A 26631-nucleotide genomic window follows, 5' to 3' on the forward strand; every position below is an offset into this window, starting at 1 on the left:
GCCATCAGTGACCAATTGTTTCTCAGGCTAGGTTGGGACTTCCTGAAGTCCTCCTCCATCCATGCTGGTATTTTGGCTACCTTGATTTCCTACAGGACTTGTGCGGGCAGTCCCTGCTATTGTGAGTTCATATGTACAAGTATACTGTCATGTCCATGTCTGCTGATGCCTAATTCCTCTGGCTCTTAAAAGAATTCCATCCCCTCTTCTGTGATGATCCCTAAGCCTTGAGGGAGAGGTATGATATAGATATCCCATTTGGAGGTGAATACTGCAGTCTCTTATTCTCTGCACACTCACCATTTGTGAACTCTGTATTAATTGTCATCTAATGCAATAATTATCTTCTCTGATGATGGTTGAAAATGCATTAATCTATGTGTTGAAAGATAAGCACTTAAAAGGTAGTTTCTTACTGGGTACATTTATCAGAATAAGATAAGCTTTTCCCCTAGGGCCAATGATCTAACTAGCCTATGGACTTTTGGCCCAGTTAAATGATACCAGGCACAGGTTTTAATTTGTGGAGTAGGCTGTAAATACACCCAGAAAGTAGTTGGTTGTTTCTATAACATTCATGCCATTGTTATGCCAGTGAGCTTTGGGGCTATTATACCCAGAAAAACTATAATTAAAATTTGAGGAGAGGTAAAAACTTCCTATGATAAAAATGCATTAAATAAATTTATGGCCACAAAGCCATCTCTACATAAGACACCAGAAGGAATACTTTGGTCTGAAGATAACAAAAAACACTTAAGAGATCACAGGTAATAAACTATTCCAGAACAGTTCATCAAAAGAGGTCCAAGAAAACACCACAAAAATAACAAAATGACACAAATTAACGTACATCACTTGATCACTTAGTGATGTGCATTAACAGGTGAATTAGAATTCTTTAATTCACAGTCTGTCCCTACCAATGGCCAACTGACTGTAGGACAAAAAAGGAAACATTTCAACTTTATTTTCTGGCCCTCCCTTCTGTCCTATAACTATCCCGTCTTGTTAGTGAACTATGAGTTTTGATTCTTACAAAGACCACCTCTGTAGCTTTTCTCCCAAATAAACCCCTGCCTTGCCTTAAGGCAAGTGCTCTACCACTGGGCTATAGTCTGCAGCCCCAAAGATGAAGTTCAAAAAATATAAAAGCTGTGGCTTTGCGCACAAGTACATTCTGCCCACTGTGATCTACAGAAGAAAATTAAGCCGAAAGAGTCTTAAATTCATAAAGTGTGGTTTGTAAAAAGATACTTTTTAAGTGTGTGTGTTTGTGTGTGTGTGTGTGTGTGTGTGTGTGAGAGAGAGAGAGAGAGAGAGAGAGAGAGAGAGAGAGAATGGAGTTTACAAAGAATTTGTCACAATACTAAGTAAGGATTAGGACACATACTAGCAGGCTTCTAGCCATTGAGGGTGGACTTCTCTTTCTTTCACAATCATCATCTTGAAAACTAGGAAGTGAAATTTCAGCCTCTTAATTACTGGCCAGAAGAACAGGATCTTAGTTCTCCTTTTGGCCTTGGATGAGAACATGATGTTTTAAACTGCTCAATATGCCATAATATTACTTGTAAAGGACAAAAATAGACCCTCATCCTCTCCTTTAAGAGTTAAACCAAATAGGCTTAACTCTTAAATCGCCCAGGCAGGGCGTTATGTGTTCCAGAAGGTTTAAGGAGTGCTGCAAGCCTACAAGTCACCAGCTTGCTCTCTGGACACTGCCCACCCACAGTGAGCCTGTGAGGGAGTTTTCCTCTTCAGTGGTGTCTTTGACCCTGCGAGAGTGCATCTCCCAGAATCCTGTCTTTGTCACTGTCCACTCTCAACCCTTGACACTCACTCATACTATTCTATACTAATTCTCTCTGATCTCTGCTCTGTGGTTTGTGTCTCCTCTGAATCCACTCCATAAGGATCACAAGGTCCTGAGAACAATAACAGGGAAAACTCTACTTCACTGACTATAGAAGGAAGTCCATTCGCAGGGTGGAGAGAGACAGGTGAGGGTGGCTTTGAACTCTGGACTCGCCTGCCTCATCCCCACGGGCTAGGACTGCAGCCGTGCACCGCTGTGCTCAGCTCAGGAGTCATTATATTTTTCTTATGCATTCGATAATCTTATTAGTTTTATTGAAGATGCTTGATGTTACTAAGACATATTGTTAATTTTTTTCATTTTAATGTATCACCCTTACACACACTCTTGAGTATTTAGAGAGGACATAAACTGGTATCCAGGCTGGTCTCAGCTGGAGGGATTGTTCTGTTCCTGCTCGGATAAAATAGTAGACCTCCTGTGGTCACCATCTGGGTGGGTAATGAGCAGGTGTCCCATTGTGTTTGTCTTCTTTTATTTTGGAGACAGGGTGCCAGGCAGCCCAGGCCGGCCTCCAGGTCTCTGTAGCTGAACTCCTTGAACTCCTGATTCTCCCACCCCTAGCTCCCCAGTGCCCATGGGCATGTGCACCATGCCAGGTTTATGCAGTACGGAGGATAAGAATTCAGGGGCCTGTGCACACTGGGCAAACATTCTGCCCACTGAGCCACAGCCCAGGCTTTTTGATTTTGTTTTAGATTTTTTAGACAGAGCTTGAGGCAGGGTAGAAAGCCAAGAAAAATTACGGGATCACGAGAAGGAGGAGGAACCTGTCGCTCTGGGATCCAGTTAAAGGTCTACCCTCTAGGAAGCAAGAATTCCAACCCAACAGACATTGTCTGTAAATGTTGCTGACATAGAAATATCATTCCTTTCATGTATGGATACGTTATATTAAAGTAACAATGACCCTGGCTTAAGGCTTGAATGTGTGTGACTTGGGGTAGGGCCTGATTCCTGCCCTGGACATTGTGGGAGAATCTCAAAAGACTGTCAGCTTTGTGTGGTGAACGTATCTGGCCTTGCTATGATCTAAACCATACTGATCAATAGGGTCCTCAACCTCTCTTGGAAGAAAATAGCTTCAACACCCAACACAGCTCTCTATGTGACTATTGGGAAAGCAGTGAACTGTGATTCTGTCTTGGAGAACCCCACACCAGTCCCTGTTCTAGGCTGTGCTTCTTGGCTTTCTGAGCTCTGCCTCTGAACCCTGAATTTAAAATATCTTTATTATACCCAACCCTGTACCACATTGTCCAGTCCTGGCACTTTTTCTACACTTAAGCCATGAGGCACAGTTTGCCTGAAGAAGGCCAAGTGTCCTGGGCCTGGGCCCCTGCCAGAGCCACTGCAGGCAGGCAGCCAGGAGCAGCTGTGTAGAAGCCAGAAGCCAAGAACAGTTTCCTGGAGCCTGAGTGCACCAGGAAAGTGACCTGGGTGTAGAATCTTCCATCCGCCCAGTACTGAGAGTCGGTTGCACTGGGGCGACACATATGCAGTCGCCCAAGGACACCGCGCGGACAGTCACGCTCAGGGCTACCTAGAGGGGAATTCTGAAAGTTGCAATCCGAACTACTGAAGATCAGCAGCCAGGACAGGTGACAAGTGAAGGAGGCTGCAGTCAGGTGGGCGCGTAGCGGCAGAGTGGACCCAAAGGAGTTTGCCTCTGCAGTGAAGACAGCATTAAGGAATGAAAAGGGCGATTGCCGGCTTGTACAGGTGAGGGCCCCGCGCTTCGGGGGACAGGAGCAGCCTCACCGGGGAGGGGGCGTCACTGCAGGCCGCCGGGGCTTCTTTCAAAGTAGGGGTGGGGATGCTGAGTCACAGATCAGTCACCACTTCGCACCTCTGCTATCCCGGGGGCTAAAGCAAAAGCGAAAGCGAATACTCCATAGCAGCCGGCTGGTCCTGGAGCTGAGCTCGCCACCTCCCAGAGACCCCAGCCTTGCGTCCCAATGGGTCGCTGCTGGGGACGATCGGCCATGGCCTCGCCTCAGCTCTGGGGCTATGGAGTCCACGCCCTCCCGGTGTTGCAGCTGTTACTACTGCTGTTGCTCCCGCTGCGGGTGACGCCGGGTAGGGAGCGTCATGCGCCGGAACAGGGGAGCAGAGGGGGACCTCAACGCCTAGCTAAAGTTGATCCGTGTCGGGAGGTCACATCTTCCCGGAGCTGAGGCTGGAGTCCAGCTGGAGAGGATCGCGGAGGGTCTGGGGGATGGAGGGGGTGGAGGGGGCGGAGGGGGGAGGAGACACGTGGAGGGAGCCTGGGAGAGCACAGGTAAGAACCCCTTGCCTGGCTCCGGGGACCTACGTGCAAGGGAGTCGAGCGACCCCACTGGCGTTTCGGTGACTTAGGGAGAGCAGGTCTAACAAGTTCGGTAAGGCGTAAGGAACTTAGAGAAAAGTGTGCGTGTGCCTCTGCCAGCCCACCCGCGCAGCAGTGGGGTGTCGCGCCTGTGGGGTTCCAGGATGGGCTCGAGGAAAAAACACCCCCTCATGACTTTCAGGTCAAAGTAAATTAGATGGAAGGCACTGGGCAAAGAGTACTGCACTCTGAGGGAGGAAGAAAACGTGTCGGGCAGGCAGGGCGCATCTGAACGCTGGGAAACAAGTCCCAGGTTCTCAGAAGCGCCCGGGCTGATTGGAGAGGAGGGGAGACTGTGTTCCCAGGGAAGAGGGGGTGTTGTTACATGTTCCAGAACGTGCCTCCTAGATCTAATCTCGGCAAGAATGAGCGAGACTTCTCGTTTTTGTTCCAATAGGTCTAGAAGGAAAGAGAAAGAACAGATGAGTCTAGCAACGCCCGACCCGGGGTGTTGCATCTTTTTATAATCATGAAATTCTTCAGAGTCTGATAAAAATCTACGTACACCCTGTACAGAAATGTGCGTGAAAGCTTGCAAATGTGCACGTAATCTGGGAACTGAGGACAATGAAGTCATCCTCGGGCTCTGCTGTGAGTTAGCAATTCCTTAGCCCTGAGTGTTTTAAAGCAAGATTTCCCGGTGATGGGCACCTAACTCAGTCTCCTTGACACTTGGTCATAGTTATCCCACAAAGACTTGTGCCTGGGGTTGGTTCTGTAGGGGTATTACGGGTTTCGTTTTCCCAAGGCTATGATTCTTGGGTCTCCACCCTCCATCTGTAAAGCTGGGTTTTGTTGGTAAATTCCTCTTAACTGTATAGCAAAGAATGGTCCGGAGATGCCACAAATAGCCTGCAGATATTTCAAATAATCTAAAAGTGATTGTAGTCTCAGTCCAGCTCAGTCTAGAGAAAGCACCTCCCTACTGCCTGAAGATCTCTCTGAAGCACAGGTTCCACTGCTGCCATCAGCTGGTACCTGAGTCTTTGCTTTAAGACCAGCCTTCTTGGGTCATGACTGACTCCAGTAAAACCGCACATGTTTAAATTGTACAGTTTGTTGCGTTTTAGAATGAAAGTTACACTCTTGACAATATCATCATAACAAGACAGGGATACCCAGTTTACTAAGAAGTTCCCAAGTCCTGCAAAATTCTTACCTCCTGCCCAACTCTGCAGCAGTTTATCTTTTGTCCTTTGGATTTGTTGCACTTTTCTCATATAAATGGAGTTATTCAGCATGTTGCTCTTTCTTGTACCGCTTATTTAGCTTGGTCATTATTCTTTGTTCATGTTGTAATTGTGTCAACAGTAAACTAGCACCAAATGTAAAGGAGTGTTTTTATAATCCCAACATTCTGAAGGCTGAAGCAGGAGGATCTCTAGTTCAAAGATAGTCTGGGCTATATTCTAAGACCTAAAAGCATAAACAAACAAACAAATAAATAAAGAGATGGACGGCTCAGTGGGTAAAAATACTTGCCACCCAGATTTGAGAACCTGAATCCACCGGGAGTGGATGCACAGCACAATAGCACAATACTGTAGGGAGAGAGGCAGGGCAAAGACAGGAGAATTCCAGAAGGGAGGGGGGAGGGAGGGAAGGAGAGGAGAGGAGAGGAGAGGAAGAGAGAGAGAGAGAGAGAGAGAGAGAGAGAGAGAGAGAGAGAGAGAGAGAGAGAGAGAGAGAGAGAGAGAGAGAGAGAAATAATATGGCAGGTCAAGGATGATTCCCTACTCTCTTACCTCAGCCTCCTCAGTGCTGGAATTATGGCAATGTGTGTGCCACCATACCCAGCTAAACTATCATTTCTTGTTAGAGCTGTGGTTCAGCATTAGTTGCCTCCTGACTGTTGGGTATTTAGGTTGTTTCAGCATAGTAGTATTTAAGAGGCAACATGTTGGGAAACTGTATTCTCTGTCCTTCTCTTCTTCTTGCTTCTCTTTCTCTTCCTCCACTTCCTCCTCCTCCTTCTCCCCTTGAGATAGGGCCTTACTGTGTAGCACTGGCTGGCCTAGAATTCTCTAAGTAGACCAGGCTATCCATGATAGATATCTGCTTTCCAAGTGTGTGCTACTATGCCTGGCCCTGGTGATTCTCTTTTTTATAGAATCTCTTCACATGTGTCCTAGGAATGACCTTGGCAGCATTCATCATCTGTGGTAGTAGATGTTACTGGAAGGCTTTCCCCTTGGCAGCCTTGATACTCTTTTGGGCAATGCAGTAGGGAACTCTAGGGTCTGTGGAAGAAGTACATTGCTAGGCTGCATGGTAGACATGTGCTCTGGGCATGCATAGAACAAAACAGTCAGGAGAGCCAGACAGCTGCAAGTGAGATTGCAGCTTCTGCAATAGTTCAGTGAGTGACAAAGAAATCCGGAAGCAGAGTTGGTGTCTCTGGAAAACTGGAACGAGCTAAGTCCTCCTGAGACCACATCGTAGGGAACAGGTTTCATTCTACAACATGTAGAACCCTCTGACCAGCCTTCTGACCCTCGAAGCTGATTAGGAGACCTACTTAAAGAACTTGAGGAAAGAGGATTGGATGAGTTCTCAGGGGCAATAAGCCAAGTGAGTACAGCCTGTACTTACTGCACCATGAGGAAGTGTGCTGGGTTGGCTGGCACGTCAGCCGGGAATTAAAATAGGTCACCGGGAGCCTAGATGCCCTGGCTGTTTGGGCATGTTGGAGTCAGAGGGAGCCTCTAGAAGGCAAGCGCCACATTTCCTCTTCTTGGTGTCTTAGCACCTATCAGTTTTCGAGTGGGAGGCTCGGGGAAAGAAAATGCTGAAATGAATCCTGACTTCATGTAAAGAATGGGAAGGGTATTCTAACCTGACCACTCTAGAACTCCAGACATAACAGTGGGCCAGGTTTTCTTGGCCATCTTAGACTCTAAGCCAACGTGATAAAGAAGCCTGATCCACGGGTTCTGGGAAACAAAGAGGTGTCACCTCAAGCTTCATGCTAATGATCCTTAGGACTGGCTATGTGAGGACTTTGAAAGTGGCACAGCTACAAGTCCCAGTTTCGATAACTTCATCTGATATATGTATTCATAAGCTCAAAACTTATAAAATACCTGTCGTATATGTATATGGAACTTAAAATTGGGAAAGGAGTACTAAGGAACTGTGAAATACACGTACTATCTTCATGGTGCTTGTAATCTACCAGACAAGATGAGACTTGTTATCTCCCATCCAAGTATCAGCCAGACTCGACCTTGCTTAGCTTCCAAGACCAGACAAGCCCTATCGAGTTCAGTGTGGTATGGCTGTAGACTTATATCAGATGTCTAAGGATATACATATATACATATATATTATCCATATATATATAATATTATATATCCTTATCCTGATATATATAAATATATATGTATGTAGTATTAAAAGATATAATTAAGGCTGAAGGAAATGAAAAGTTACCATTGCAACGAAATATATTGCTTCTAATTTAATTGCGAAGCCATCTAGCTTTATAAATTAAGAAACTCACCACCACTTGGCTGTTTGGGTTGGCTGCAGTATTTTGATAACCTCATGCATTCAAATATCAACTATTCCTATGTTTATCTCTGAGGACCATTCACTATTGAAAGACTTAATATATGCTTCCTTTTATTTTATTTTTTTTTAGCAGAAACACAAAGTAGCTAATGCAAAGCCCTCTGAGTATGAAACAATCAGAAAATGACCAGAATAACATAAATGCCTTTTTAAGTTGATGGTTAGTAAAAGATAATTTTGCTGTTCAAAACAAAAATAATAACAATACATTGGTGTACTACAGCGTATGTAAAAGGAAAATGGCTGATAGTAATAACAACATAAAGCCTGGGAAAGGATATATAGAGAATAGTTGTTAAGGTTGTGTGTGCGCGCGCGCGCGCGCACTCTGCCCAAAGGAGAACGTCTGGTGTTCTGCTCCATAACTCCTTGCCTATTCCCTTGTCATAGCATCTCTTGCTGAACCTGGAGCTAGGCTGCCAGAGAGCCTTTTGCCTCCTCACCCCCAGTTCTGGAGTTACAGATGCGCACAACCACACCTAACATTCTTACGTGAGTGCTGGAGATGTGAACTCAGATCTTCACACTTGGACAGCAAGAGCTCCTACTGACTGAGCCATCTCTCCAGCCCTGTCTAAGGTTCTTATACTGTAGGCGTGAGGTAATATGATATCACCTGGTGGTAAACAGTGGTGCCTTAAAGCAATCTCCAAAAATAATCTCCCCAAATGCAACCCCTGGTGTTTGCGGAGTCATTTCTATTTATTGGTGTAGCCACTGCTAAATTGCCCGTTCTCCCATGAATAACTCCACACCCATGCTCATGCAAGCAACTCTACTAAAACTCTGTGTCATGGCACAGCAGATAAAAATACAGGCCATTCTTCCAGAAGCCTTAGGTTCACGACCATCTGTAATTCCAGTTCCAAGGCTCCCAGCGCCCTCTTCTGGCTCTCCAGGCACACTAGGCATGTATATGGTAAACAGACATTCATGTAGTCAAAATACCAGTATATACATTACAAATTTTGTTTTTAGTCATATTAGGGTTAGTTGGGGTTTTGGCTGCTGTGATGAAATGCCACAAGCAAAAGGCAAATCCAGGATGAACAGGTTTATTCAGCTTTCACTTTCACATCACGATTCATTGTCAAAGGAAGTCACAACAGGAACCGAATCAGGGCAGGACCCGGGAGGCAGGAACTGAGTAGCGGCGCTGGAGGTGTGCTACTTACGTGCTTGCTCCCTCATGGCTTGCTCAGCCTGTTTTCTTATAGAACCCAGGGCCACCAGCGCAGGCATGGCACCACTCACAGTGGGCTGAGCTCTCCCCCACCCATCACTAATTAAGAAAATGCCTTACTCATGGTGACAGTGTGTCATCCTCCTCACACAATGCCTAGTAAGCCTGTGGCTTCACCTTCTCTCCCAGCATAGGACATCCCTTGTGGCACACAGTAACACTCTTTCCTCTAGTTCCTGCTCAGATCTTTTAGCCAGGTGTTGGCTGTGATTGCTGAAGAAGTCACCAAGGTCTGTTGTCCGATAGTTTCTGAACCACCGCCTCCTCCACCTTGACCCCTTGTACTGCCCAGGAACTGACCTTGTGTGCTACTGAGTGACCATCCCCTGACTGAGCTGTGCACCGTAAGGCAGACAGGCCACAGCTCTTAGCACGAAGAGGGGACAGATGTGTGGGACAGTACAACCTGGGCCATGTGTGGATCACGAGTGTGGGTCCTGATGTCCTCTACTCAGTAAAAGCAATATATGGTGACATTTGTCTGGGTGTGCCTGGACATACCAGCGACTGTCCCATTGGCAGAAATATCTGAACTGAGAGCACTATATGGACAATGATTTCTTTTCTTCTAGCCTTGTTCACTTTTGACTCTGGCTTTTTTTTTAAGACTCCAAATCACACAGGACTCATTAAATTGAGGTTATTAATTATGTCTGGAGGGAGGGGAGGGTGTACCAAGGAGCTGGTGGGCAAGGGTTCTCTCATGCTGTGTCTTTCCTGACTGTGCACAGCAGGTACCTGGATATTCATGCAACATCTGCACCATCATGCATTTAGAATCAACTAAATTTAGACTGGCAAAAAAAAGGAAGGAAGGAAGGAAGGAAGGAAGGAAGGAAGGAAGGAAGGAAGGAAGGAAGGAAGAAAGGAAGAAAGAAGAAAAGAAAAGAGAAAATGCCTTACTGTTCTACCTACAACTGATTTTAAGGAGGTATTTTCCTAGCTGAGAGGTCCCTCATTTCAGCTGACTTTGGCCTGTGTTGAGTTGACATAAAACATCCATCACAGTACATATTTTTAAAAGACATGAAATGAATGAAGGCCTTATTTAAAAGAAAAAGGGATTGGAGTGAGTCTCCAGGTGAGAAGAGGAAGTTCTTGGAGACTGAACACTATCAAAGCACATTATATGCATCCCTAAACCCATCAAAGAATAAATCAAAATATTTTTAAAAAGTTAAACCCTTAGCACATCCGACAAAAGCTATATAAGGCGAGCATGCTGGAGGCTCGCGGTGAGATGGCTCAGCTGCTAAAGGTGTGTGTTGCTAAGCCTGAAGGCCTGTGTTCAAATCCTGGAACCCCTGGGGTGGAGAGAACTAACTCCTGCAAGTTGTCCTCTGTCTCTCTCTCTCTCTTTCACACACACACACACACACACACACACACACACACAATACAGTATGAAATTTAAATACTATAAAATACTTTTAATAGAAAACATGAAAAACTTAAATCAAGGCAGATACTATGTTCCAGTTTTGAGAAGACTTACTGTTACTAAGGTATCAGTTTTTCCCTGAGATGACCTTCAGTTATAACATTGTTGCTGTGGGACTCAGCATGAAGTTGATGTTTTAGGTCTACAATTCAGTAAAAGGCACAGATTCAAAGACTCAACTTTGAAAGCAATTAACAAAGATTTACATGTACACACACGCACATGAACACACACACATGAACACACACATGAGCACACACACGCACATGAACACACACACACATGAACACACACACACATGAGCACACACACATGAGCACACACACGCACATGAACAGACATACACATGAACACACACATGAGCACACACACGCACATGAACACACACACAAGAGCACACACACATGAGCACACACACACACATGAACAGACACACACATGAGCACACACACATGAGCACACACATACAAACACACACCCACATGAACACACACACACACACACAAATAAATAAACAATAAATGTTGAAAAAGCCTTTAACAAAAAAGAAGGGTTGGAAAAAATGTCGATTTAGAATTAGAGAGGATATGCCACAAAATTAATATAGCACCTCCTTAGGAAACTACAGAAGTGAGTTCTTGGTGGGGGCTGGAAAATTGAGATGGTTTCATGTAGCCCAGGCTAGCTTCCAGTTGGCTGTGTAGCTCAAGATACCTGTGGATTTCTGGTCCTCTTGTTTCGATCTCTTGAGTGCTGGGGCCACAAGCATGCATCACTATACCTGACTTTAAGGCCAGGCAGTACTGGTGAACACCGTTAATCTCCCAGAAGAGGCAGGCAGATCTCTGTGAGTTAGAGGCCAGCCTGGTCTACATTAGTGAGTTCTGGGATAGACAAAACTACACAGAGAAACCCCGTCTCAAATACAAAACAAATATACCAGGCTTTAATACAGTGTTGGGATCAAACCTCGGGCTTCATGCACACCTGCCAAGCACTCTACCCATTAGGGGAAAAAAAAAAAAAAAACAGAATGTGTGATTAAAACCAAATACGGGAGGAGACTGGAGAGATGGATGCTTGGATAAAGTCTGGGGTAGAAAAAGGGAAGAAGGGCTTCAGAGAGATGCTGGGCCATGCTGAGGACAGGGAGAGGACTGGGGAGCAGCAGCAGGCTGGGTGGGCAGTCTCGCTCATTTCTCGTCCGGTGTTCTCCATTTGCTCATTCTGTTACTCTTTTAAAGATGCATTTATTTCATATTTTATTTGTGTGTAGGTCTATGTCTGTGTGAGCGCCTGCCATGTGCTGTGTATATACCCCAAGGGGCCAGAAGACAGCATCAGGTCCTCTGGAGCTGGAGTTAGAGGGAGTGACGAACCAGTGGGCATGGGTGCTGGAGACTCTAATCAGGTCCTCTGCAAGAGCATGTCTGCTCTGAACCACTGAGCCATCTTTCAAGCTACAACTTTTTTTTTTTTAATTTCCATCCTATCAGGCAGGCTTCACAAGGTTCTGAGGAGCCTCTACGTGCCAGCAACAAGCGTGTTCTGCAGGGCCACAGTGACTGAGTCCTCTCACAGGAACATTCTGGAAATGTATGGAGTCCTGTTGAGCATACGGGACTGCTTGTCCTGCTTTGCCCTTAACCGTCTGGCTAATTCCTGCTCATCCTTGAACTCTTACACAACAGCACTGTCTCAGGCATTGCAGTCCGACCACGATGTCTTATCTCCCAGCTGTGTCCATCTGCTTCATCTTCTACACCCTGTACAGTGTGTTCCAGGAGCAGGAGCGCTCCAGATGTGTGAAAGGACCAGGCAGAATTTACAGCAATGTCAGCCATCAGGAAAAGGGTGTTCTGTGCAGAATGTGCTACCTCTGCCTTTGCACAGGTGGGGAGTGAGTGCCCAGGGCAAGGAAGGGGCTCTCAGGTTCCCTTACCTCCAAGGTTTCAAAATGACCCATGCAGGGCCTGCCAGTTCTCTGAGGGGAGCAAAACAAACTGTGATCTCACAGGATCCCTGCTGGCCCAAGAAAAGACAAGAGCAATAACGATAGGAAGCAGGCGTGGGGCAAACAAGACACAGGGTGGTTCCTGTAGCCTTTCCCCTGAGGAGCTCGTAAGTCTCTGGAGATACTGATCTGGAGCTGGAAAATGTCCAACTTTGAATAATGTAACAGCTCTCCCACAGGTCTAAGGTCCAGGCATTCATAGCTCACACTTTCTTGGAAGGAAGGAACATTTTATAAAAGTTCAGGCTTAGCATGTTCCACTGGATTCTCCATTCTGTCTGCTGCCAAATGTTCTTAAAGTTATTTGAATTGGTTTTTATGATGGTTCCTTCCCACCCACACCATTACTCCATGCCCAAGATTTCCCAAGCAATATAACTTACAGTTAAGTACCCCAAGTGCAGATTTAAAAATTTGGAAGGTGTGTAATCCCAGCACTCTAGGAGGCAGAGGCAGGCAGATTTCTGAGTTCGAGGCCAGCCTGGTCTACAGAGTGAGTTCCAGGACAGCCAGGGCTACACAGAGAAACCCTGTCTAGAAGAAAACCAAATCCAAAAAACAAAAAAAACAAAAAAAACAAAAAAAAAAAAAATGGAAGCACAGAGCTAAACATATGGAACTGACAAGCTACACACACACACACACACACACAAATAAATAAATAAATATTTTTTTTTACATCTTAGAAGATTTACTCCAGAGTAGAAGTTTAGGAGATCAAATAAAAACGAAGGTGTAAAAGGAATCTCCACTTATGGCATCGGTGCCGTGACTGAGACATGGTATGGTCAGGCTGCTGCTCACACTTCGGTGTTGTAAACAAAGCCCCATTTGTTCTGCTGTGCTTGTAGACAGCAGCAGTTACCAAAGCAGTTCCTGGACCTGCAGGGCCTGTGCCATCTGGAACTTGCAAATGCAGATTCCTGGGCTCTGCTCAGATCCTCCGGCTCAGTAGCTCTGGCTTGGAGTCAGCTAGTTTTAACAAGCTCTACAGATGGATCCACACATAACTCCAGAGCATCACTGAAAAGTGGGCCTGAGGTGACAGGAGGTGGCAGAGGTGGTTCACGAGGTGGTGATGGGCTCACCCTGGGAAACAAAACTATGGCTAACACTCCAAATTCAGACCAAGTGGAATTAACAGCACGGGACCCTGCTCAAGGAAGAAGGAACTCTAAACGCTGTGAACAGAAGAGGGGATGGCAGGTCAGAACTCAGAGACCACAAAGAGAGGAGTAACTAGAGGGCAATGTCCTCTGCAACTCACAGTCTTGGCTCAACTGCCAGTGCCTCTTAGAAGTTTCTTCAGGAAGGATCCTGGGAGAGCACTTGTATAGCAAGTGCAAGGCCCTGAGCTTGATCCATAGCACTAAAGAAGAGGAGGAGGAAAAGGGGGAGGAGGGAGAGGAGGAGGGAGAGGAGGAGGAAGAACGGGAGGAAGAAGAGGAGAAGGAAAAGGAGCAAGAGAAGGAAGGGGAGAAGGAGGAAGAAAAGAAGGAAGGTGAGGAAGGGGAGACGGAAGAGAAAGGAGAAGAGGAGGAAGGGGAGGAGGAAGAGGAGGAAGAAGAAGAAAAGGAGAAGGAAGAGGAAGAGGAGATGGAAGAGAAGGATGAGGAAGAAGAGAAAGGAGGAGGAAGAGGAAGAGGAGGAGGGGTCCAACAGTTATTTTTCACTGCAATAATAGAACACCTGAGACTTAGTGGTTCATAGAGAGTCAAAATCTGTTTAGCTTGTGCTGCTATAACCTGGGAAATCCTGGCAAGGGACAGTCTCCACATACTCTAAATTATATAATGCATTTGCAGTTATATGTGGGATAGTTATATAACGCTAAGTGGAATTATGACCTGGTTATTGTTTCCACTTAGAAAGTAAGCATGGCATAGGGAATGTGAACTGTGTGTCAAGTTGACAAGATCTGTACTTGTGATAAGACACTCTAGGTTGTCAACTCGATGACACCTGTGATCAACTAAAACCCAAGTCTCGGGGCACACCTGTGAGGGAGTTTCTTGGTTGGCTCTTCTGAGCCACACCTCTGGTGGCAACCCACATAAAAGAACATGGAAGGAGGAAGCCTTTGCCTTTTGTCTGCTTGCGCTCACTCTGGCTGGCAGGGTCATCTATCCTGTTTCTGAGACATATTTCTTTGCTGGTATCTTCAGGGTTCCGTGGTAGACTGAGGACCAGCAACTCTCCAGGACTTCCCTGGGTCTCTAGTTCCACATGAGGATGCTGATACGTTTGGTCTTGTGGGCTGAACAACAACCTTTCTCTCAGGAGGCTGAGAAACTATGATGACTATGTTATAGTTATGGCTAACACATTCTCCAGTTTAAAGCCTCTCCAGTGATAAGTCCTGAATATTTTTTATCTCGACGTACATAATGAATGCTCAGAGTTGAAAGAATTCTTGAGATGACCTCAGACTTAGACGATGTCAAATGATTTGTCGGTAAAAATCCCCAGCTCTGAAAGCAAAAGAGAAAGCAGTGGAGATGAAAAGGTGTCCCTGAAAACATGGTGGATTCAAAAACATGGTGGATTCAAAAACATGGTGGATTAAAATTCAAACCCGTTGAACTTAAATAAAAGTGTTTTAAAAGGAAGTGAGGCAAGCTCTGTGCAAGTGGAGAGACAGCGAGGAAAGACAGCCCAAGATGGGGTTGGAGAGATGGCTTAGCAGGTAACAACACTTGCTGCTCTTGCAGAGGACCCAGGCTCAGTTCCCAGCATCTACGTGGTGGCTCACAGCCATCTCTGACTCTAGATTCCAAGTTCCAGGGCATCTAACACTCTCTTTTGACCTTCACTGGGCACAATGCAAACATGTAGCATACGCACAAATGTATAAATTGATTTAAAAATTAAAAAAACCTGAGTAGAGAAATGGCCCAGTGGTTAAGAACACTGGTCGCTTGTCCGTAGGACCTGGGTTTGATTCCCAGCGCCCACACAGCAGTTAAAAGTCATATGTAGCTCCAGTTCTAGGAGATCTAATAACCTCTTCTGGATTCCCTGGGCACCAAGGATACATGTGGTTCACATATATCCAGGCAAGACACCCATACACATAAAGGTTTTGGTTTTGTTTGTTTGTTGTTGTTGTTGTTGTTTTGAGACAGGGTCTTTCTATATAGTCCTGGCTATCCTAGAGCTTGCTATGTAGACCAGGCTAGCTTTTAACTAACAGAAATCTTCCTGCCTCTGCCTACCAAGTGCTGAGGTTAAAAAGAAGTCAAACACAGTTATGACATAGAGATAGCCAACCTTTTGCACCCCTCATCTATCTCTAGAACCCTCAGACATCATGTTCTAAAACGCCACAGAGCTCTCCCACTGCAACTGGTTTTAGCTGGAGGTTTGCAGTGTGGGTCCAATTCCAATCCCAGATGGTAGGTCATGAGGACTGACCTACCAGGGGCAGCTTGTCTTTGGGACAGTTCGTCTTGTTCCTAGTTTCTTCTGAAAACATGAAATAATCAGAGAAACTGACTACAGATAGGAAATAAAACAAATCAGACTAAATCACACCAGGGAGTCAAACTCCAGCTTGTTACTGAAGAAAAGTATTTATCCATCATCCTTTCCATTGTTTGTTTTAAACAAGACCTCACTATGTAGCCCTAGGTGGCCTGGAACTCACTAAGTAGACCAGGCTGGCCTCAAAATCACAGAGCTCTGTCTGTCTCTGCCTCTGCGTCTTCCTCCTCCTCCTCCTCCTACCTCCTCCCCCCCCCCTCCTCCACCTCCTCCACCTTTGCCTCCTCCTCTGCCTGAGATTAAAGGCTTGAGCCTCCACCCCAAGCCTATAATTCTTTCCATATGTATCTGAGCATCTAGCATTTCCAGGTACTGAACTAGGATCATGAATACAATACAATGTTGAGCAAAATAGGACTGGGCTAAATAAAGATGGGAAAGATGATAGAACCTTAGGACTCGGGTTACCAGTAAGCAAATACAGGTTTTCTTGGAAGATAAACATGGCAGTCTGCAAAGAAAGTTGGCAGGAGGTAGTCAGCTGAAAGTGTGGTAGGTTGTGAAAAAGGAGGATCATGGAGAATCAAAGGCCTTTGATTATGGGGAACTAAAGGGGAAAGACATCTAGAAGGCTTCTTAATGAATTTGTTTTTGGTTTTTCCTATGAGAGTAGTGGGCTCCCAAGGAAGAGGAAAGTCAAGTGTACCTGACTAAGAGTGTTGCCAGTTGCTGGGGGTGGCATACAAGGACACCGATCTGGAGACTCTTGCTATTGATCCAAAACAATGTGACATCCCTCAAGCAAGCTTGATCCAAATGGGGAAAATGGATAGCTTCAAGAGATATCATGAGCTTGAGGATGGGTGGGTGATGCAGGGGAAAGGGAGGTTTGCTGATGACTCTTGGATATCCAGCTGCGCTGAATGGATGGGGTTTAAAGGAAGCTCCTAGGAGACTTTTGGATAGTGGGTACCCCTTCCTCATCACACCCAAGTTTGTGCCCGACTTCTACTCTCTGTGGCCCCTGGGATACGCTCAACCCCAGCTACAGAGCTGTTTCTTGAGCTCCCATGAGGACACCCATGACTAAACCCCGTCTTCTCATCTCTCTCCCCTCTCACGCACTTTGTAGGCACCACCTGTCCAACCCCCATAATGATTGAGCATGCAGACATCCAGGTCAAGAGTTACAGTGTGAGCTCCAGGGAGAGGTACGTCTGCAACTCTGGGTTCAAGCGGAAAGCTGGTACATCCACTCTGACGGAGTGTGTGATCAACAAGAACACAAACGTTGCCCACTGGACAACTCCCAACCTCAAGTGCATCAGTAAGTAGCCAGTCTCCTCACTGTCCCCCGCCTCCAACAGAGCCTAGAGCCGACATGTGGGCGCTGTGGGAACCAGAGAGATCTGTTCTGAGATCTGGCACTAACTAAGCCAGTAGGACATGAAGCAGAACCACCCCCGCCCTCCATGGGAATACATGGGCAATGGGTCTGCCACCCAATCTTGGCTCATCTCCTATCTTTGCCATTTACCCATTTTGTGTCCTTGGGCAAGCCTCTTAGCCTCTTGGAACTCTGGTTGGTCACCCAGAAAATGTGCGTGATGTTGACAGTGGTTTGTAGAATTAGGTGGAACCTGGGAAATGGTAACTATTACAGCCATTGGTGTTTGTTTTGACATGACAGTAGCAGGAGATTTGTCTGTGGATGAGGCTGTATATGCAAACTCACCACCCTGAGAGCTTTTTGGATCTCTAACAAGACAGAAGTCTGCGGGAGAACCACTGTTCTTGTTTGCTAGAGCCCAGGAAGTTGGGTAAACCTGACAGACAGACAGAACACCCCTCAATTACCCACCTCTAGTGTCCAATTCACGCTCAAGAACAACAATAATGAAAAAAAGCTGGGAGGTGATGGTGCACGCCTTTAATCCCAGCACTCGGAAGGCAGATGGTTCTCCAAGGTCCAGTCCCAGCCTGAACAAAACAATGAAGGTTCTGAGAATCAACTTTAAAAAAAATCACTCATGGATGGATGAAGGCCAACATTCTGGGGCTGGAAGCAACTTGGGTGGTGTGCTCACAGGAACTCTAACCCCTGTTCTGCTCCCTAGGAAATGAACAGTGGCCCAGTCTTCCAGGAGAGTATTGCTCAAGCGAGAAGCCCATGTATGTGAGGATGTGCCCATGTATGTGAGGATGTGCCCATGTATGTGAGGATGTTCCCGTGTATGTGAGGATGTGCCCGTGTATGCGAGGATGTGCCCGTGTATGCAAGGATGTGCCCGTGCATGTGAGGATGTGCCCATGTATGTGAGGATGTGCCCGTGTATGTGAGGATGTGCCCATGTATGTGAGGATGTGCCCGTGTATGTGAGGATGTGCCCGTGTATGTGAGGATGTGCCCGTGCATGTGAGGATGTGCCCATGTATGTGAGGATGTGCCCGTGCATGCGAGGATGTGCCCATGTATGTGAGGATGTGCCCGTGTATGTGAGGATGTGCCCATGTATGTGAGGATGTGCTCATGTATGTGAGGATGTGCCCATGTATGTGAGGATGTGCCCATGTATGTGAGGATGTGCCCATGTATGTGAGGATGTGCCCATGTATGTGAGGATGTGCTCATGTATGTGAGGATGTGCCTGTGTATGTGAGGATGTGCCCATGTATGTGAGGATGTGCCCATGTATGTGAGGATGTGCCCATGTATATGAGGATGTGCCCGTGTATGCGAGGATGTGCCCATGTATGTGAGGATGTGCCCATGTATGTGAGGATGTGCCCGTGTATGCGAGGATGTGCCCATGTATGTGAGGATGTGCCCATGCATGAGAGGATGTGCCCATGTATGTGAGGATGTGCCCGTGTATGCGAGGATGTGCCCATGTATGTGAGGATGTGCCCATGCATGAGAGGATGTGCCCATGCATGTGAGGATGTGCCCATGCATGTGAGGATGTGCCCATGTATGTGAGGATGTGCCCATGTATATGAGGATGTGCCTATGTATGCGAGGATGTGCCCGTGTATGTGAGGATGTGCCCATGTATGTGAGGATGTGCCCATGCATGAGAGGATGTGCCCATGCATGTGAGGATGTGCCCATGTATGTGAGGATGTGCCCATGTATGTGAGGATGTGCCCGTGTATGCGAGGATGTGCCCATGTATGTGAGGATGTGCCCATGTATATGAGGATGTGCCTATGTATGCGAGGATGTGCCCGTGTATGTGAGGATGTGCCCATGTATGCGAGGATGTGCCCATGCATGTGAGGATGTGCCTGTGTATTCGAGGATGTGCCCGTGTATGTGAGGATGTGCCCGTGTATGTGAGGATGTGCCCATGTATGTGAGGATGTGCCCATGTATGTGAGGATGTGCCCATGTATGTGAGGATGTGCCCATGTATATGAGGATGTACCCATGCATGTGAGGATGTGCCTGTGCATGTGAGGATGTGCCCATGCATGTGAGGACCAGAGGTCTACCTTAGGATGTCCTCCTCTGTCCCTGTCTGTCTTTGGACACACTCTCTCTGCACCCAGCACTTACTGACTGGCTGAGTGCTGAGCTGTGCAGAGCTGCCGGCCTCTGCTCCCTGGCAATAGCACTGAGGCTGCAGACTTGAGCCATCATGCTCAGACTTTCACAAGTGTATTGGGGATCAGAACCCAGATCTTATGCTCCACAGCCGTCGTTCCTGGCCTGTCATAGGGATCTCAGAACCCAACGGCTGGAGGGGTCTTAAAGTCAGTCTCACATGATCCAAAGGTTTGGCTCCTTTTACCACCGTCAGCTCCCTTCACCCTCCCTGGCTCTTGTGCACTCAATGTCTTCCCTCAATAAACGAACTCAGTCGGGTGATATTTTGTTTTCCTCTAAGAAAAACTAGTATGATAAAACTCATGTTGTGTGTATCATTCCCATACAAAAATATTTGATGACTAGCTTGTGGAAGATACTAGAAAAGCAGTTTACAAGCTGTACATCAGGAAATCGATGTTCACTTCCTGTGCTTTCTAGCCTTGTTCCAGGAAGCCAGATGTGAGTGGCACTGATTCATTGATTATTTGTAGCTAGTTCTGCAACTGCCCCTGATTCCGCCCTCGGAAATCGTAAACGCCATGTGACTATTCCCTCTCTAGGAGACCCCTCCGTGCCAACAGTAGTGACACCAAAGGTGACCTCACAGCCAGAGAGCCCTTCCCCTCCTGACAAAGGTAGGAACCCTGGGAAAATGTGAAGAACTAACACCTACCCCATGCCCTTATCATAGACACCATGGCTCACTGATCATCACTGAAAACCCAGGCAGCAGAACTTGATAAGATTCAAAACTTACAGCTGAGTGGTGGTGGCACGAACCTTTAATCCCGGCACTTGGGAGGCGGGAGCAGGTGGCTCTCTGAGTTCAAGGTCAGCCTGGTCTACAGAGCAAGTTCCAGGATATCCAGCACTGGAAACCCCTTCTTTCAAAACCCAAAACTGAACCAAAACAAAAAGATTCAGAACTTATAGTAGCTTAGGGTTTTTTTGTTTTGTTTTGTTTTGTCGACGTTATTTGATATCCAGAATTCACATGTGTGTAAGCCATAATGGCTCAGGATCGGTCATTAGCATGTCAGACCATGGCTATCTGTAGATACCTCTATTGAGAACGGAGAAGCATCTGAGATTTGATCTCATTGTGGTTGTCTCGCCAAGGGAGGCTTTCCCACACGGTACAGGAAAGCGGAAACAGGAGCATGGATGTATCGATTCATACCTCTCTGGCCCAGCAGGCAGCAGGGTGCTCCAGAACACAAGCCCAGTGTGTCCAGCAGGCTAGACTGTGGCAGGGAAGCCTGGGGCCGTAGAGCCGGAATGTCTTAAAGTTGGTGGCAAACGCCTGTGCTTTGTTCCAGAGGGAGGTACTGTCTCTGTCTTTCGAAGCCCTTGCTACCATACATGTTCTTGTGGCAAGACAGACCAAAGAAAGGGTAATGAGGAGGGACCCATTGGAGAGGTTTTTTTTTTTTTTTTAAGTGACAGGGTTGGGGGTGGGTTGAGGCAGGGTCTCGCTGTATAGCTCTAGCTGCCCAGAGCTCACTGTAGATCAGGCTGGCCTCAAAAAATATTCCAGAGATTCATCTGCCTCTGTCTCTTGAGTACTGAGATTAAAGGTGTGTGCACCAAAGCCAGCTTCCCAATCTTCATCATTAACAAAATTGGATGCTTGTTCTAGTGTCTTTTCTGTTGCTTGGTTAAAATATCCTGACACAGAGCAACTTAGGGGAGAAAGGGTTCGTTTCATATTTCATTTCCAGGTTGGAAGCCAGTGCTGGGAAGGTCACGGAGGCAGGAGCTTGAAGTAGTCAGTCACATCACACCCACAGGGATTGGGGAACAGGGGGAGGGAAGAGGGCTAATAGGACTTTCGGGGAGGGGGGATCCAGGATAGGGGATATCATTTGAAATGTAAATAAAGAATATATCGAATAAAAAACAAAGCTTTATCTATACAATAAGAAAAAAGGAGATGTAAACGAATGGAATGATTGAAAATAATACAAGAAAAATGGAAAAATAAGAGCAGAAAGAAATGAAGACGTGCACATCGCTTGCATAATTGTGCTCTGCCTAGTTTGCCCACTTAAGAGAGCACAGGAGCCCCGCCCATGGGATAAAGCTACCGACAGTGGGGGTAGGTCTTTCCACATCACCGAACTTAGTCAAGACATGCTCACAGGCCAAACCAGTGTAGACCATTTAAAGTGTCAAGTTAAAGCTGACCATCCAAGTCTGTAATACAGGAATATTGCATGAACATCACCCCCTCTCTCAGTCCCCGCCTTCCTTCTTTGCTTCCTTTCTGACCGGTTCTCACTAGGTATCCCAAGCTAGCTTCAAACTCATCCTCCAGAATGCTCAGATTATATGTGCTCCTGAACATATAACGGCATATGCTCCATGCTTTGTACTTCACTCGAATGCTGGGTAGGCTGGTTCAACGTCTTGAGCACTTGTCTCAGTGTTAACATCTGAAACCTGTGCTCCCCACCCTGTGGTGCTCCCGTTCCTCCCTAAGTGCTTTTGTTGTCCTTGTTACATTATCCCATTTGTGGCTTGTCCTTGTTTCTTCCTTCTACTCCCAAATATGGAAACCTCTGTTTTCAGTCATCCTAACTCACTCAACTGGTCAGACCTTCCCACATGCCGTATGTCTGTCTTCAACACACAAGGAACTTACTAAACAACTCCGGTTGGACTGGGGTGAGATCTGAGAATCAGCAGGACTGGCAGCTTCCCGGGTGGTTCAGAGGCATCCAGGGTGAGCACTTTTGTGCTAAGGAGAATGGAGGTTTCTGGATTTCATGTTACTGTACAGCACAGAAAGCTCCAGTTCAAAAATTAAATAGTAATAAAATAGGGCTGGCAGTATAGGTCATTGGTAGAATGTTTCCCTAGCATAAGATTCTAGATTCAACTTCCAGTATAATAAAATAAAGCAGGATCTCTTCTGGTAAATATGTTGCATGTAAACAGAAGAAAGTGAGAGAAAACTTGACTTGTTTAAGATGGAAGTCGATCCCCAAGTTCCTTTGGTATGAATCACGCTGTGTTTACTCAAGAGACAAAAATGATCAACTCGTCTCTCTCAGCCTTTCCTCTGTGTCCCAAATATTTGGCCAGACGTTCCTCGCTGAGACACACATGTACAGTCATAATCTTGGACACTAACTGGGGAGGTCTCAGTGCTTGGATGTGAGTGCTTTGCAGGGTTGGGAGGTTAGAGAGGGAGAGACACAAACGAGTAATACCAGTGGACTGAAGGGCGTGGGCATTTCTTACATGGTGAACAAAGTAATTAGGGGAACCGGGCACCCCATGCCTCTGGAGCACCAGGATGTTTACCACACTTTACTTGGGCTAAACTTCGCAAGCTCGATTTTGCCACAGTGCAAGACCCATTTTCAATGGGAAGGGAATAGAGAACAGGGAACTGCAGTCGGCCCCTTTATAGTTTAGGGGCATCCACTTGCCAATAATGAGCAAGGAAGACAGGAACCTAAACCCAGGCATCCTCCATGCCAGCAGGAACTAATTCAGAGTAGTCTCCTCAGATACTGCTTCGGGCACATCAGGGGAAGCTGGAATAAAGCTTCTTCTTACTTCAAAATGTCATGCCAACATGGGGATAATCAGGTGTGATGGTGCACACCTTTGATCTCAGCACTCAGGAAACAGAGCCAGGTAGATCCCTAGGAGTTTGAAGATATCCTGGTCTACACAAGTTCCAGGTCCGCCAGTGGGTACGTAATAGATCCTGTCTCAAGAAACAACAACAGAACTAGAAGGGAAATCCAGCATTCCAGCTGTCTTTTGCAAAAACAGTTCCACTTGTGTCTTGGCATCAAGTTTTTGAGAATATAGCATACCGTCTCCAGAAAACAAGGATCTCTCTCTTTCTCTCTCTCTCTCTCTCTCTCTCTCTCTCTCTCTCTCTCTCTCTCTCCACATATATATAACTATATATAACTATAACTATATAACTATAACTATGTAACTATATAACTATATGTAACTATATAACTATATATATATATATAAAACCATATATATGGTTAGCTGGTTATTATATATAGTTATATAGTTACGTAGTTATATAGATAGATGGATAGATAGATAGATAGATAGATGGATAGATAGATATAGATAGATAGATAGATGGATAAATAGATAGATAGATCACAAGTACTATTGTTTAGTGCACCAGTCTGAATTTTTGTCTCTATCTTGGAATTTCCTGCAGAGCCAGAAGCTTTCTCTCCCAAATCAGATACCACAGTGGCCACAGAGACAGCTATTATGACTGGTTCCAGGTTGACAGCATCCCAACCACCTTCTGCAGAAGCGACAGGTACAGGCAGTCACAAGTCCTCCCAAGCCCCATCTCTTCCAGCAACGACCTGGGAGTCTACAAACTCTACTTCCCTCGGGATAACAGGTTAGCCTGCGCTTTGCACAAGAGCAGGCCAGTTTCCCACATACTGCTTCTGAGACCTGGGTTGGGATCTTGTGGGAAGATGTCTCCATTAGCTCTGGACCGCTTGCACTGGATTTGGGACTGACTGAGTGGTCCAGCCTCCTGTTGCCCGCCATCATGGTTAGCTGGTTTTTGCAATCCCCACTGTAAGAATACCAGAAAGGAAGCTCCCTCCTCTTAGATGTGACATGACTTATTGATGTGAATTCTAGAGGGTGGCAAAAGTATCAGCTGTGGTCTGTGGAGTAGAAAAGCCATTGTTAATTGTTCCTTTCTAAGGCATAGCCAAAGCTTAACCTGTTTGTTTTGCTAATACAAACTTGTGTCTTATAATTGTCTAATTTGGTTATGTCAGCTCAAAGTCTTTTATGGCTCTAAGATAGTAGCTGATCTCTCCAGCTTCAGGAGACCCTAATGATCTTGGGAGGTCAGCCCTGACTCACCTCTCCTCTCTTCTCTGCAGAGATTTCTCCATACAGTTCCAAAATGACAAAAGGTGAGTATTTCTTTTGTTTGATGCGTTTATGACTGGGGCACTACAAAGCAGACCCAGCATGCTCAACAGCCTGATCCAGGCCACTCTACCCTGTCACCCACAGTATCCCCTTTGCCTCTCTGAGATGTCTCCACTAGAGAGTATCTTATAGACTACCCTCGTTACTGAATTTGTCATTAAACATGATCACTTAAGATTGGCAGCTTCTAACTAGCGGCTTACAGAGCAGGGAGTTAGTGCGCCACATGGCTCAGCTACACATCGGCAAGCCCTACCAGGCTCTGCTCACATCTGGACATATTAGGAGCCTGCCACTGCCACTGAGATAACACCGCTCGGCCAGAAGCTGCGTGGACCTCACCCAGGCTGGAGCACTGCCAAGACAGCTCCATCGTAGTGATTTCTGTTGAAGACATGGAGCCTTACAGAAGAAAAGGAAAGCTGCATATAAGCCAGGCAGGAGGAAAACAAACAGGGCTTGTGAAAAGGTGGATGGAGATCTTGGAGAGAGAAGAGCAGAGGGCTGGGCTGCAGCTCAGTGACAGCTGACAGCGAGCTTGCGCAACAAGGCCAAGGCTCAAGCTTGGTCTCCAGCGCTGTAAGGAAGGAAGGGTCTGGGTGCAGAGAAGATGACGCTGATGCTTTAGCTGCAAGCTTTTTTTTTTTTTTTAAGATGTGTTTATTGCTATATGTAAGTACACTGTAGCTGTCTTCAGACACACCAGAAGAGGGCGTCAGGTCTCATCACGGATGGTTGTGAGACACCATGTGGTTTCTGGGATTTGAACTTTGGACCTTCGGAAGAGCAGTCAGTGCTCTCAACCGCTGAGCCATCTCTCCAGCCCCTCTGGCAAGCTTTAAAAGGAACTGAAGGCATTGCAGAGATGGTTCAACTGCTCTTACAGAGGACCAGAGTTCAGTTCCCACCACTTGTAACTCCAGCTCCAGGGGATACAATAGCCTTTTCTGGCCTCTGGGGGCACCTGCACACTCATGAGTATGTACACACACACACACACACCACAAATAAATATTCTTAAAGGGATATAATAACATGATTATAATTTAACATGAACAAAACTCTTTTTACTTCTGCTCCTAAGTTTTCCTGCCTAAGAATGGTTCATTGGCTTTGGTGGTCCTGTTTTCACCGGCACTAAGTAACATCTGAAAATCAAGTGTAGCTTTAGATATATTATCAGTTTTATTGGTTTTCTAAATGATCAATTGCAAAGCCAAGCCTGGCGGTGAAGGTTTGTACTCTCAGCTATTCAGGAGGCTGAGGCAGGAGGATTGCAAATGCAAGACCAGCCTGGACAACTTAGTGAAACCCTGTATCAAAGTTAAAATTATAAAGAGGACTGAGGATGTAGCTCAATTATAGAGAACTTGGTCAATCTTCAGCACTGGGGGAAACAGTAGATAGACAGGCAGGCGGAGAGCTAGATGATGGATGGATGGATGGATGGATGGATAGATAGATAGATAGATAGATAGATAGATAGATAGATAGATAAGCAGATGGATGATGGATGAATAGATAGATAAGATGGATGGATGGATAAAAGCAAGATAATTTAGAAAGACTCTTTGAAGAATATTTTCATGGAAGAATTTACTTAATGACAAAGACATGTAAATAAAAACACATTCATGATTTAAGATCACATACAAGAATTAGCCAAACAAATGTCCCCCAATGACACATAGCACATTACTCTTTCCATGTGGTTTTAGAATTTTTTATTTGTTTTTCAAATTCTTAATAATTTGCACATGGTCTGAAACCATAAAAACATTAAGCTAAGCAAGGAGGCATATGTCTGTAATCCCAGCACTCAGAAAGCCAAAGCAGGAGGATTACTGTCCATTAAATATCCACCTGGTTACATAAAAATAAATAAATCGTAAAAAGGTGGAGGGGGGTGCTGGAGAGATGGCTCAGCAGTTAAGAGCACCGACTGTTCTTTCAGAGGTCCTGAGTTCAATTCCCAGAAATCACATGGTGGCTCACAGCCATCTGTGATGGGATCTGATGCCCTCTTCTGATGTGTCTAAAGACAGCGATAGTGTACTCATAAACATAAAATAAATAAAACTT

General features: G+C 45.9%; 1 protein-coding gene across 4 annotated transcripts in view; it reads left to right on the top strand.

Annotated features, from left to right (window-relative positions):
• Positions 1 to 3284: 3284 nt before the first annotated feature.
• Il15ra (interleukin 15 receptor subunit alpha) overlaps positions 3285 to 26631 on the top strand; it is a 32967-nt gene continuing 9620 nt past the window's right edge. Inside the window, exons 1-5 of one of the 4 annotated variants that reach the window (XM_052157402.1) lie at positions 3285 to 3601; positions 17134 to 17328; positions 20154 to 20228; positions 23801 to 23995; positions 24498 to 24530. In XM_052157402.1, coding sequence (XP_052013362.1) covers positions 17157 to 17328; positions 20154 to 20228; positions 23801 to 23995; positions 24498 to 24530 — 475 coding nt within the window. In that variant the 5' untranslated portion in view covers positions 3285 to 3601; positions 17134 to 17156. Of the gene's footprint in view, positions 3602 to 3743; positions 3959 to 4679; positions 4839 to 17133; positions 17329 to 20153; positions 20229 to 23800; positions 23996 to 24497; positions 24531 to 26631 lie in introns of those variants that run through there. The other 3 variants (XM_052157399.1, XM_052157401.1, XM_052157400.1) reach the window with 3 other exon arrangements.

Source organism: Apodemus sylvaticus, chromosome 14, assembly GCF_947179515.1.
Source record: "Apodemus sylvaticus chromosome 14, mApoSyl1.1, whole genome shotgun sequence".
Classification (NCBI taxonomy): domain Eukaryota; kingdom Metazoa; phylum Chordata; class Mammalia; order Rodentia; family Muridae; genus Apodemus; species Apodemus sylvaticus.